The 13,626-nt window shown below is 41.3% G+C and overlaps 1 protein-coding gene across 1 annotated transcript in view; it reads left to right on the plus strand.

Annotated features, from left to right (window-relative positions):
* Positions 1-13,626, plus strand: part of IL17RB (interleukin 17 receptor B) — a 169,926-nt gene that overhangs the window by 139,433 nt on the left and 16,867 nt on the right. Inside the window, exons 9-10 of the mRNA XM_085627621.1 lie at positions 5,128-5,203; positions 8,732-8,833. Coding sequence (XP_085483747.1) covers positions 5,128-5,203; positions 8,732-8,833 — 178 coding nt within the window. The remainder of the gene's footprint in view (positions 1-5,127; positions 5,204-8,731; positions 8,834-13,626) is intronic.

The following is a 13,626-nucleotide window of genomic DNA, read 5'->3' on the forward strand; positions in this document are numbered from 1 at the left end:
GAAGGTGCTATTATTGTAACCTATGCACCGAAACGCGTCGACAGTGGGACTTTTTAAAGTATATGAAATGTATTTGTGTAGTATTTAATTTGCAATTTTGAAAGTACATGATTTGAACTGTGTGTGACTCTGAGATAGATACCGTAATACGGAATTGTTAGATAGCATATATAAGATTGTACCAGAGCACCCAATCAGAGTATATATTGAATGCAATTTTAAAATATGATTTTATTGAATATAAGTGTTTTCCTATGAAAAATAAATTTTGAGAGTAACAAAAAGGATATTCTAGTCTGGAGTAATAATATTTGTCCAGTGTCACAGTCATAAATCAAAGGTTATTGATCTAAATGTGTAGGCCTCATGGTCACCAACTAAAATAGTAATACACAGAAAGGAATCTTTTTTGATAAATATCTGACACCCAGTCCTTTCTGGTCCCTGGGAAACTCTCTTTTTTGAGATTAACTTGAATGTTGTCAGTTGTCTGTGTGCCTTTCGGGTTTATCTGGCCATGATGTACAGCTATATTGCCTATCTGTGTGTCACTAGCTACCTGAAAAGGCATACCCTTAGTTTCCCCCCCTCCAGGATTAAGATGTACTCTACTCTCTTTAACCAATTTTTCCTTAAAGCAAGACTTCTGGCTGGTTTTTGGAGGATTAACTAAAGTAGATGCACTATATTGTGGCTGATGTACTTCCCCCACATTATTAGGCATATTTAAATTAGCGGAAGTAACAATTTGAAGGGCGTCTAACTGCGAGCCTATCCTTCTAAGTCGTTCGACTATTGGGGAGATTAATGATTTTAACAAGCATTCGAACTTATCCAATAAATGAGCAATGTCACCAGCTCCATCAGCAACATCAATTTTATCAGGAAAAAAGTTAACTTGGGGGGGCACAGGAGTCACCTCCTGTAAAGAGGTATTTTTACTACCTCCCTGAATGCCCCCCTCGTGGCCGGATAGTATAACTTTGGATCTCTTGCAGCTCCCCCCCTTCAATGCTCTATCACAGCGTTTACGCTTTAAAGCTAGCGCTGGCATACTTTCTAGGGACTCTTGTACCACTCGATGTTCTAGTACTGGTACTGGCTCATTACTTTTCCTAGTCCCTTTATCCGCACTTGGGTAAGCCATAAAAGAAGCCAAGCTAGCATCCACCCCACTTATATCCGAAATAACGGACTGCTCCATGATTATGTGATTTAAAGGAGCACTCTGGGTCAGTGTAGAAGGTGGAGACACTACGAGTGCAATGTTCCCAAGAGAAGATCTTTTTTGAAGAGCGGGGTCAAGAGATAAACGACGGACCCTTTGGTCGATCTCCTTTTCCAGGGCCGAAGCAGCCATTGTAATAAAGGCGTCTATGGGACCTATAATCCCCCCTGACCCTCCCTTAATACTCAGTTTCTGGCCTTTCATTGATTTTGATGCCATGCTTACTCCCACACAGGCTACACGTTAAACTTATCAGATGACTAACAGACACTCTGCGATTGGGAATTATAAATCAGTACTTTACGTGGGACTCCTATTCCCCTCACCAGCACACTATCCGAGTCCGTCAACCAAAGGGTATGGCCCAGTCCAGTCTCCTTCAGTCTCTGACTGTCTCAGACTGTCCGCCCTTTGCCCGGGCTTCGTCCCGCGCGCGTCCCGCTGTGCGCGGGTCCAGTGATGATTTTATGCACCTGGTCCTGGTGTGCTGGGCGTAGCCGAGGTCCCCACAGCCTTGTGGGCACTGTAGTCCTCTCCAGAGGTGTCGCCCCGGTGCAGGAATGAGCGAGTGAAACACGAGAAGTTGGTGCAGGTCTATTAAAGGGCTTTTCCCAGTCTTTCCAGTCTGCCTTGATTCGCTACACTGCCAAACACGATTGCCAGGACTCTCCCTCTGCTATGAACTCATTGGTAACCCCTAATGATCCTGGATTATGCTTTTATGTTGCCTCGTGCATTTTAAAAACAATTGCTGCTAGGAAATCTATCATACTTGATCATTAATTGGAATGTTTTATGCACCAGATATTTTATTCATAAACAATTGCTGCTAGGAAACGTATTATGCTGATAATTAATTGGACTGTCGTATGCATTGGACGATTTATACATGAGTTTTAAATTTTGTTTTTGCTTTTATGGTTGTACAAACTGAATAAAGCTGTTTTAATATATTTAGTCCAAACACTGGGGCACTCGTGTCTCTCAACCACATGCCTTCAGTGCTAGCCCAAGAATTTTGTATACAAAAATATAGGCCTGGGGATGCGTGGTGCATACACAAGAATAAATGTGCCTTCCCATTAGCTTGCAGTCATGTTCTCCAACCAAATATATGACATAATTCTTTATTCCTAGAAATCTGATGGGACAGGGACTCCTTCTATCAGTATCATGCTACTGCTACATAGCTGTACCAATTTAACATTTCAGCAGGTACAGTCATTTAAACTGGTGCAACACAAATGGCATTCTTTCAAAAGAGACAACTGCACACAGAGGCCAGGAGGCAGGAAAATAGGTACAGCACTCTGTTACCTTCACAAAAAATACAGTTTTCTGCACTTATTATTGTAAATTAATTTAAAGCTTTGTTCATGAATGTAAACACCTGCTGGCAGTGTTTACACAAATTTAAAAAGTGCTGGTGCTTTTTTTCTTTCTACAGGTAAGTTCTCAGTCCTGTCTTCAAAAGCTTAGAATAAGTTAAATCAGTGATATTGAAATCTATCTATCTAGGCCTTATAAATATAAAACAATAATGCAATATTTTTTAAATACATTAAATTTAAAACAATAACTTAAACTTAAAAATTAACAAACAGATACACATATATATATATATATCTATCCTAATTTAAAAAAAAATAATTAACATGCAACACATAGTGTCAAATAATAATGTAAAATATGTATATTAATTATAAGTAATATATATATATATATAAAAAACAATATCAAGTCAAGAAAAACTTTATTTCGGTTCACAGTACCTTAAAAATGGCTTTAATTCACTAACTAAAAACATTGAAAAACATATTCAAACATATATGACAATTAAATTAATACATTATCAAATAAAGACATTAATAACACATACAAAAAATATTTTTAAATGAAAAAGTATTTCTTTAATTAATATACACATTAAAAACTAAATATTAAAAAACACCAATTAAAAATAAAGAACAGTAACAAAAATAATATGACTGTAATATAAACAAAAATAGGAAAAGCGGTACACCTTAAATGTATTATATTTACTATTCCCACTCCAATGTAAGTACGATCAGTGCAAGTGTTGAGCTTCGGAGACGTTGGATTTACTATTCCTACTCTAGTCTAAGCAATAGTAGGGAATATGTTGGACTTTGGAGGGGTTAGATTTACTATTGCCATTCCAATCTAACCAACAGTAGGGAAGGTTTTGGCTTTGAAGGGGTTAGCCTAATTATTGTCACTCCAAACTAAACAACACTAAGGTAAGTGTTGGACTTTATAGGTTTATGTTCACCACCCTGGACACTTCCACTGTACCATACAGATACTGAACAACCTCTTCACTTTGCCAGTTAAAATAATGTGAGGAATGCGTGGAGAAGGTGGTAATTTGGTCAAAACGCTAAGCTGGAGATTAACCAGAAGACCTGATTTGAATATCAGCTTCTCTATTGTGGAGCCATGTTCAACATCAGTTTGTCTCTGCATCCCAGTTTCATTATTAGGTCTCGGATACAGACAGCTTTATGTTGGTAAGACCTGTCCTCCTAAAGAGGACTGGCCTTTAGCATGGGCGAGCTGGTTGCATGTCCAGGGCCCCAACCTTCAAAGGGGCACAAAGAGCTGCCTACTTTAAGATCAGACAAACACCAGTGGTAAACGTCTTTTACCCATTTTCTATATGCTGAAGGTGCTGATTTTAACACCCCATCAACCACCATCCTTTTCCTCCAGTTTCCCTTTTAACCCCTGTCGCCATGCACCAACAATGTATGCCTCCACTAGCAAGCTGGCACCAGTGTGACAGAGTTAAGCTCAGGTGAGTTAAGGGGGAGATGTTTATTTTACAGGCCAGTAACTACTACACTAGTCATTTACCTGTCAACACAAAAGAATCTCCATGCTGCTTCAACATTCACCAGGAGCGGCGAGGGCTCCACATTTGTTTCCACCCAATGTAATATTCGAGCTAAGGCTGGCCCATGTCTCACATATACTTATAGTGAGCTTCTGATTTGATGGCTTTCCTCCATATGTTTGTGTTTGTCCTTTGCAGGTGTATTTCAGTCTCAGTGTTCTGATTTCCTTGTTTCAAGGATGCTCAAAAGTATGCTTGCACATTTGTGGCATTTATATAACCCAAAATAGGCATTGGCTTCACTGCAGAGAACTAAAGGCTTTAACCATGCATGTTATTACACAGCCATCACCTGAGAGAGGTGTACAAAGTAGAACTGATGAGGATACATACACAGAGATTTAAAGCAGAGGAATTGATGATTTGAGAGAAACCACCCATCTCTTGTGAATTTCTTGTGTTCAGGAAAATGATAGATCATCACAGACCAAGAAATATCTATAAACATAAAAAGAGCTAAAGGTTGATGGGAACACTGGACCTAATTATGATGGCAGTCGGTCGGATCAGAGATAGTCATCGCAGCGGGAATGAAACAGCCCTACATGGAGTCACTGTGTAGGTGGTCGGGAACAGCCTATTTCTTCTGCTCCTTGTGCTGCAGCTCAGGAAAAGGGCAGCAGCACAAGCTGCAGTACAAAAAGGCAGTTTTGCACATCCATGCACCGTGTGCCATTCATCATGTGGTGCCTGGCACACGGTGCATGGATGTATGGGGATGCACTACAAGTGCCCCCCAGGCAACTTAGCAGGGGCACACGGGTGATGGGGCCCCTGTTTGGGGCCCCCCAAAGTCCCTTTCTGACAGCTTTTTCATGGTAGTATCAAAACTCAATTCTCAGATTGTGTGCCCAGTGGTTCTCACTGTCACCTTGGTGGCACTGGGCATAGCTTTCTTTTGCCTCAACTAATCCTTTACACTGTGCTTGAGTTACAAAAGACACACTTTCTTTTCAGACCCCAACGCATATTTGTTTTTCAGGTATATCCTAAACTTCCAACATGTCAGAACGACTGCAAAAGGCATCAAAAAAAGGTTGACTGCATTCATATTACAGGTAATTATTAATATGCAAATATATTGCTAACCATAACTCATCAGCATTACGTAATTTGTGAGAGACCTGAAATAAGTGAGCTAAAAAGTTAAGTGAAGACATCGATCAGTTCGTTTTTTTCTCGATCAAAAAATTATTTACATGTACTCAGTGATATCTTCGCCGTGGGACCTTAACCGGTCGGATGCGTGTCCAACCAGCATCGTTTCGGAAATGGAACCGCCCGACAAGGAGTCGGAGGCCCCGCTTCCCTAGTTATGATACGACCACCTTCAAAGCACTTGGAAAGTGCATCTTTCCTATTGCGGCTTGTGCTTCAGGCCACAGCACAAGCCACAAAAGAAAAAGTACACTTTTGAAACATCCATGCACTGTGTGGCAGGCACCATGTGGTGCCTGCCACACTATGCATGGATGTTTCGGGAGGCACCTCAGGTGCCTACCAGGGCCCATAGGAGAGACCCAGGGGAGATGGGGGCCCTGCTAGCAGCCCCCAAAGTCCCTTTACGTCTGCGTTTCTATGGCATTCGGACAGCCATATTTTGTGATGTATCTGGTTCCAGCAACTCAGACATCCAACTATGTGTCCTTCATAACCGTCTTAATGGTTTCATCCATGGCATTCATCCCAGACATCTTTGAAAAGGACCAAAGTTGCTAAGAGTCCAACCTGTATGGATCTGTTAGGGACCGGAATGGGTGCAGTGATGCTGTCAGTGGCATAGCCCTTACTGCCACCATATCCTTTCACCCCTCCTCCTCAATCTGTACGTTGGAGCCAAACTCCTCCGCTCGAAAAGCATTAGGTTCTCCATGTACCCTGATTACAGCTAGCTACTAGTCAGATTAGGCCATGATATACAATTTGCCATACAATTCTAATAAATGTATGAGATGCATATGGGACTGGATGGGTAGTAATCGACTTAAGCTCAACTTAATGCAGAAAATAAAGTGAAAACACTATACAATAAAAAATCCCAAAACAATTTAGGCAAATTGAGTACATTTTGAAAATGATTTGACACCAAAACAACAACAATCCAATCAGTAGAACCAGAGTTGTGAATTTTTTAAGTGTATGGTAAAAACTAGTGCCTGAAAGATCAAAAAGCCAACTGCGGACATCTAGTCGGGCAAGACTGGTTCAAAGTCGAAGAATATGACCGACAGTAATTGAGCGCGAGCTGCATACAAGAAGTGGATTGGACCTGGTCAGAGCTTACCTTTGGAGTTAGAAGAAGGCAAAGTGCAGCTGAGCAATGTGCTGGCAATGTCTGAAGAGGAGAAGTTGTCATCAGGGAGCCGCCGGAAGAAGACGCAGTGAAGGTTTCTCCATTCAGACAGTCTCTTTTTTGGAAGTAAAAAATGTCCATTAGGATGAAGCTGTAGGCTGTAGCTGATGCGGGCTACATGAGGCCAGATACTCCTATTTGGAGGAGCTGCTGAACAGGATTTGTTGCTGTGGAAAAAACATGGTGGGAGCTGTCGCTAAGTCAGGCCAACCAGCAATGCACCTTGAGCGATTAACAAGCAGGCAGATCCTGGTCTCCTCTCGGTTCTCAGAGCACTTTTTAGCCAAAGGTTTTCCAAGTCCCAAGTTTCGATCTTGGCTACCTGGGCACTTTTAGCACCACTTCCAAGCTTCTATGACTAGTGAGGCACCACTTGGAAGGTCAGGTCTCACTCAGGCTGTGTCCAGGTGCGGATTCAAGATGGTTGGATCTTTTTTGTCCCTGAGGCTCTCATCAAGAGGCCAGCCAACTAGCCCTTGGAGTCACACTTTGACCGTCCTGGGTTCAAGCTGTGGATCAGGGCTAAAGAATCAGGGCAGTCCTCTGAGGATTCAAAGCAGGATTCAAGGAGGAGTGCAGTCCTTCTAGATGCAGCAAAGTAGTATTTTCAAGTACACAGCAGGCCACAGTAGCAGGCAGTCCTCTGAGAGTCCTTCCGCAGGTCCAGAAAGTGAACTGAAGAATGGGCCTGAGGGTCTTATTTTTATACCTGGTGCCTTCTTTGAAGTAGGAGAAGGTTTGAGAGTTTGCCTCTGAAATGCTTGGAATTTCATTTCCTGCCTCCTTGCCCCGGCTCCAGCCCATATGCAGGCACAGTGGAGTAGTGTGAAGTCCTTTGTGCAAAGTCAGGGCACACCCTATTGACTTGTAAGTGGGACTAAGCCTGGCTACACCACCTCCTACCTGCCAGTGATGTTCATCCAGGAACACCTAATCCCTCTACTGTGTGGCTGTCTGGGAGGAATATGCTAAATCCAGCAGCCAACTACACCCACTCATGTGACTAACAGACTGCAGGCACCAAATAGTTAAGGCAGGAAAATGCAAACTTTCTAAAAGTGACATTTTCAAAATTGTGATTAAAAATCCAACTTTAACATTAAAGAGAATTTTAAATTAAACTTTCTCAGACACCAAACGTGTTTCCTACCTGGTTCCAATCAAAGGTTAGTACATATTAAATGGAATCAGGCAACCAATGTTATCCTAGAATTTGTGTGTTTTTCATTACCAGGACATGTAAAATTTAAAAGTACATGTCCAGCCTTCTAATTACAATGCACTCTGCCCTATGAGTTGTCTAGTGCCTACATCAGACGTGACTTAGATGTAATAAAAGAAGAGTTTATAGCTTGGCAGGGGGTAAATTTGCCAAGCTGAATTGACAGTTTAAAGCTACCAGCAGGATGCAAAGGCAGGCCTTCAACATGTTTTAGGGGGCTACTTGAGTGGATGACACAATAAGTGCTGCGGTTCCACTGGTAGCATTCAATTTATCAGCCCTGGTTTTCCCTTAAAGCCACAGTTGCAGCATTTTCTTAATGGAATTGCATTCATCTTGTTTTGGGCTGAGGTCACTTAATTGTTGCAGTGCATTTGCTTATCTTCCAAGTTTTATAGACAAATATTATCAGTGCGCCAACTACTAAAACCAATGTGCATTGCATCTTGTGAGAATGTTTTGCCTGCTAATGTATCTGGGTTGCTTTGCAGATTGTTGACTAACTTATTTGATACTTTAAATTGGTTAAAGGAATGACGATTGTGATGTTCGTCCCAAACTTTTAGGATCTTGAAAGCTATTTTGCTAAATACAGTATGGGAATGAATATGTCTGGTTCACCTATTTGAGGTCGGCCAAGGTTGGGTTGTAATAATATCGACTGTAGGCAATGGGGAAAATTATTTCATTTTCATTATACGCCTTCCGTGCACACCATAACAGAGCAAACATAATGGAATATAAGAGCCCTTTGGCTTCTCTTTTGGCTATAGGGTTCCAATTCGCCCTGTCGCTATTTTGCCTGTAGCAGATTTCTAATTCGAATCTCGCTATACCCCCTTCTCCACCAATTTTTTGTGGTCACAGTATGTTGTGTAATTCCTTCTGCAAAATTCAAAACTCATTTGTGTTTGATATCACAGTCTCATACATGTACCAATTTTGTATATATTTATTCAATAAACTACTTGAATAAGAAGCATACATTCAACATTTTTCTGTTCTCTTTAGCCCCAAGGCCAGAATCCAGGACCAAACTTCTCATCATTTTGCTTAGTGCATTATTTGTGGTCTGCGCGCTTGCTCTAGTCTTGTATTACATTCGTAAATATGGTAAGAACAATATTTTTACAGATTTAAGACTGTTCTTGTTTTAGTTTTTATTGCCAAGAATTTAAAAATACCTTTGCATTTCTATAGAAAGTAACATTTTGAAAAAGAAATAATATATATATATATATATATATATGAATATCAGGCGCATCCTTCCACTTCCCAGCGGGCGAGGAGGAAAAGCACACGGACACCAGACGTGCTTCATAAAGATTTATTCAAGGTTAGTGGTGGCGAGGCATGTCATTACGCGTTTCGGCCACCAGGTGGCCTTGATCACATAAAGTAACAACCATATTGAATACCCTTTTATACAGCATTTTAAAGTCACGTGATGGTTGGTGTTGAACGATATAGAAGAGATACTTGTGATTTGCTTGTCATTATGTAGCCTGATAGGAATGTACAAATACATGATCAGTGATAAGGTGCAAATATTAGTTATTTAAAGTGCTTGGGTTGAAGTACACAAATGCAAGTTATGTGCAAAATATGCTGAGAAAGGTGTAAACTGCAAATAGTTGCATAGGATATTTGATTATAAATGGGGGGGTAGCTAAAAAACCATTCTAAAATTATAAAATTATAAAATACATTTGATAAAAACCCTCAAATTTGATCATTTATAAAACAATATCAAGATGTTTATGTGCAAAATACGCAATGATTAAATCCACGCTGATCAGCAAAAGAAAGAGAGAACTCTCAACCCAGTTCACAAATGATCATGAGTACAGGGTTCAATAACTGACAAGCAGAAAATAGAAATTCAAAGCCTGATGACAATATATCGTTCATGTGAATTCCAATTTATAAAACAAGTGCAAAAAATGTGTCAAAGTGATGGAATAGGGGAACACGAGGAAGGAACCCATATGTGTCTGACAAAGGAAATTCATGAAATGTCCCGGCTTGCATATCCATTAAGCCCAAAATCAAAGTCCAATTTCAAGTTATGTCGGTTGGTTAGTGGGTGTTCGCCTCAGAGTTATGATATGCATTTCTTCAGTCACAATATTACCAAACATATGATGGCTTGTAGGCTTCATGGAGGCTATATTGGATGTATTTTCCATTGAAGCTGTTGCAAACATCGGTTCCGGCCAGTATATGGGCGACAGTTTGGGATAGTAGTAGGCTGGTCAAAGTTGACCAATCAGAAGGCGGGAAGAGGCAGAAGAAAAAGAACCAAAAAAACAAGAGAAAAATACGCCTTTAAAACCAGTAAGTGGGTCATCAATTGAAAAACCCTCATTATAATGTTTGGACAGTAATAAGTAATATTGCTTCCTTGTTTTACCAACTATTCATGATTAAACTTTTGAAATAGCATAAAAGAGACTAAAATCAAGGAACAATCAAGGAACAAATGACCAAGCACAAAACAAATATTGATGGATATCTCATTTGACTCTATCATATGTGTATATTCACATAAGGATATTGAGGTACTATCATATACAATTGTACAAATCCTCAGAATTGTTGAGTCCTGTGGGGGCCTTGCTGTCGAATTCAAGGATGTACCTTGTTTCGAGTTGTCTTAACGATTTTTCTCTATTGCCCCCTCTACGTTGTGCCGGAATATGGTCAACAACAAAGTACTTAAGACAATTTAGGTCATTGTTGTGATACTTTTTAAAATGTCGCGCTACAGGGTAGCTTGAGTCATTGTTGACAATTGCTCTAAGGTGCTGAAGGATTCTGGTGTGGGCTTGGAGTTTTGTACTGCCAATATAGTTTAATCCACATGTGCAATTTAGGACATAAACCACGAATTCTGATTTACATGTAAAATGGCCCTTGATTTGTCTGGCAGTGGGGCTGAAGGGTACACGATATTCGGTGGTGTTTTGGCCGAATTTGCAAGCCCTGCAGCTTGTGCATTTGAAGAATCCACTTTTAGGTTTAAGCCAAGTGATGTTGGTAGGCTTGTCCCTATTGGATCCCATAAGTTCCCCCTTCATGGTCTTGGCCCTTCTGTATGTGATCACAGGTTTAGAAGGTAATATTGGGGCCAGTACACCATCGGTGAGTAGAATGGGCCAATTCTTTGAAACAATAGACCTTATTTTGAGGTGTTGCCTACTGTAAGTAGTAATTAGACGTGGTATGTCCACAGTGGAGTCATCCACCACCAGATCAGGTACAGTGATAATGGGGATGCTGGACTTGTCAATTAATAAAGTTTCTCTGGGCATGGCTTGTACTTTATTGTAAGCTTCCCTCAAAATTCTTTCAGTATACCCTCTCTCCTTCATCCTTGTTATGGCCTCCTCCGAGCATCTAATTCTCTCCTCAGATGTGCTACAGATGCGCTTTATGCGGAGGAGTTCCCCGTACGGGATACTTTTTATCAGATGCTGCGGATGGGCACTGCTGGCATGCAGAATGGAGTTGCCAGCAGTGGGTTTCCTATACAGGGTTGTCTCAATCTTATTGTCAACAATCATGACTCTAGTATCAAGGAACTCAACTGAATTGTGATCTATGTGCGACGTGAATTTGAGATTAAAAATGTTACTGTTTAAAATCTCAATAAAATTCATTACACTGGAAAGGTCCCCATTCCACACCATAAAAACATCATCAATGAACCTGAGCCATGTGACAATCTGTGAATTAAATATTTCCGCATGTGTCCCCATGAGAACCTGCTCCTCCCACCAGCCAACATGAAGACAGGCATAACTGGGGGAGAAGCAAGCTCCCATGGCGACTCCTCTCTTTTGGGAATATAGGTCATTGCCGAACATAAAATGATTATTGCACAGAGCCCATTCGATTAGTTCCAAAAGCATGGCATTGTGATTATGAAACTTAATCGGTCTGCGATCCAAGTAGTGTTTAGTGGCAATTAAACCAGTGGTATGTTCAATACTTGTATATAGTGACTCTATATCAAGAGTCACTAACAGGAACCCGGACTCCCATACAATGGTGTTTAGCTTTCTGACAAAATCACTGGTGTCTCTAATGTAGGTGGATAAGTTCTTGACTAATGGCTGCAAAAAATAGTCCACATACCTACTGGTGTTTTCACTGATGCTGTTGATAGCGGAAATGATGGGTCTGCCAGGTACCGGCCTTGTTGCTTTGTGAATCTTCGGTATGAGACGCAGCGAGGGGATAATGGGGAATTCATTATGCAGGAAGTTGAATTCGCTGTTTGAGATCAGACCCTGTCTCTTATAAGAGTGTAACATTTTCTTGAGGGATTCTTTGGCAACATTGTAACGCTTGATGTTTATTTTCTCATAGCAGTTACTGTCGGCAAGCTGCCTTCTTGCTTCTGACTCATATTCATTCCTGGGCCAAATGACCACATTCCCTCCTTTGTCGGATGTACAAATTATCAAACTTGAGTTGTTATTGAGTTTTGTCATCAGTTTTTTGTATTCTGACTCTTGTTGAATCATTTTGGCCTTCTTGTGACTGGTTGCCCTGTATAGATTTTTTAAATCATTGGTGACCATCTCTTGGAATATGTCCACTGCGTCTTTGGGCATCATGGGTGTAAAACTCGATTTCCCTTTAAAGGGACTGAGGCCAGCACATGAGTCCGTGTTTATGAGGGTTAAGAGTCTTTCTTGTGTGGGCCGTGTGTCTTTTGGCTCTTCCGTGGAATTCGTCTCAGGGTTGTTGAGTTCAGCCATAGTGAGGAGCAGTTGGGCATCCGATGCTTCCAAGTTGTGATCGGCAGTAACAGCTGGACTGCCTGTCGAAGTTTGTTGTTTATTTCCGCCTTTAATAGTGAAGAATTTCTTCAACTTTAATTTTCTCACAAGGCTGAATATATCTACCCTGGTCTTGCAGTAGTTAAAGTTGTTATTGGCACAATATGAGAGGCCCAAAGATAGAATGTTCTCATCTGCGGCTGTAAGAACAGTATTCGAGAGGTTGACTACGGTCTTGCTGTTGCTCGAATAATTGGAATGCGTTGAGTCTTTCATCTTCGTCGTCGCCATTGCGCTTTTCTGCCTCTTGATGTTACGAGCTTTTCTTCTGGCGCTCCGTTTCTTGTTGCGCCTGACCCTGCGGATGTTTGCGGATTCCGCGGTCTCAGGGTCTGGCGGTCGCCAGTAGGTAGTTATAGTTAGGACCCCTTTTCCATAGGAAATCCGCAACATTCTATTTTGAATAACTTTGGCGCCGGTCGACGAATCCTCGCGAATTTCTCAAAATAGGTGGGGCGCTACGCTCCGCTCCTACCCTGAAAGTCTCGGGGGGATACGTCAAGCGGGGGCTGAGATAAAAGGGGGGTCCCAAAACGCGTTTTTCCCATGCATTTTTCCATAGGACCTTTAAAACGAGCTACAGCCCGAACGGCTGAACAGAATTACTAGAAATTTGGCAGAGAGGTAGTCCCTATGTCAAGGAAGTGCCTTTTGTAGGTTTGGTGTAAATCTGTTCAGTAGATTCTGAGAAAATAGCCTTTAAATCAATATATATATCTGAGCCCGCTTACGGTACGCTTACCGTACGCTTACGGTAAGCTTACGGTACGCGTACGGTGACGTGCGCGAGCGCGATTCTGATTGGCTCTTAGATCTTAGTAAACATTCGAATCGGCCGAAACCAGGAAGCGGCGTCCGCCATTTTGTCTCTCGCACTGAGTGTTATTTATCAAACATGATGCCAAAAAACATGTTACGGGGCTGTTTTGACAACTCCCTCCCACATAGTCATGTTGAGGGAGTCCCCAAACATCCCCCAAGAGCAAAAACGGTTTTATTTTTTTTTCGGCAATTTCGCCGAGTACGCTTACCGTACGCTTACGGTAAGCGTACGGT

This window comes from Triturus cristatus, chromosome 9, assembly GCF_964204655.1.
Source record: "Triturus cristatus chromosome 9, aTriCri1.1, whole genome shotgun sequence".
In the NCBI taxonomy this organism is placed as follows: domain Eukaryota; kingdom Metazoa; phylum Chordata; class Amphibia; order Caudata; family Salamandridae; genus Triturus; species Triturus cristatus.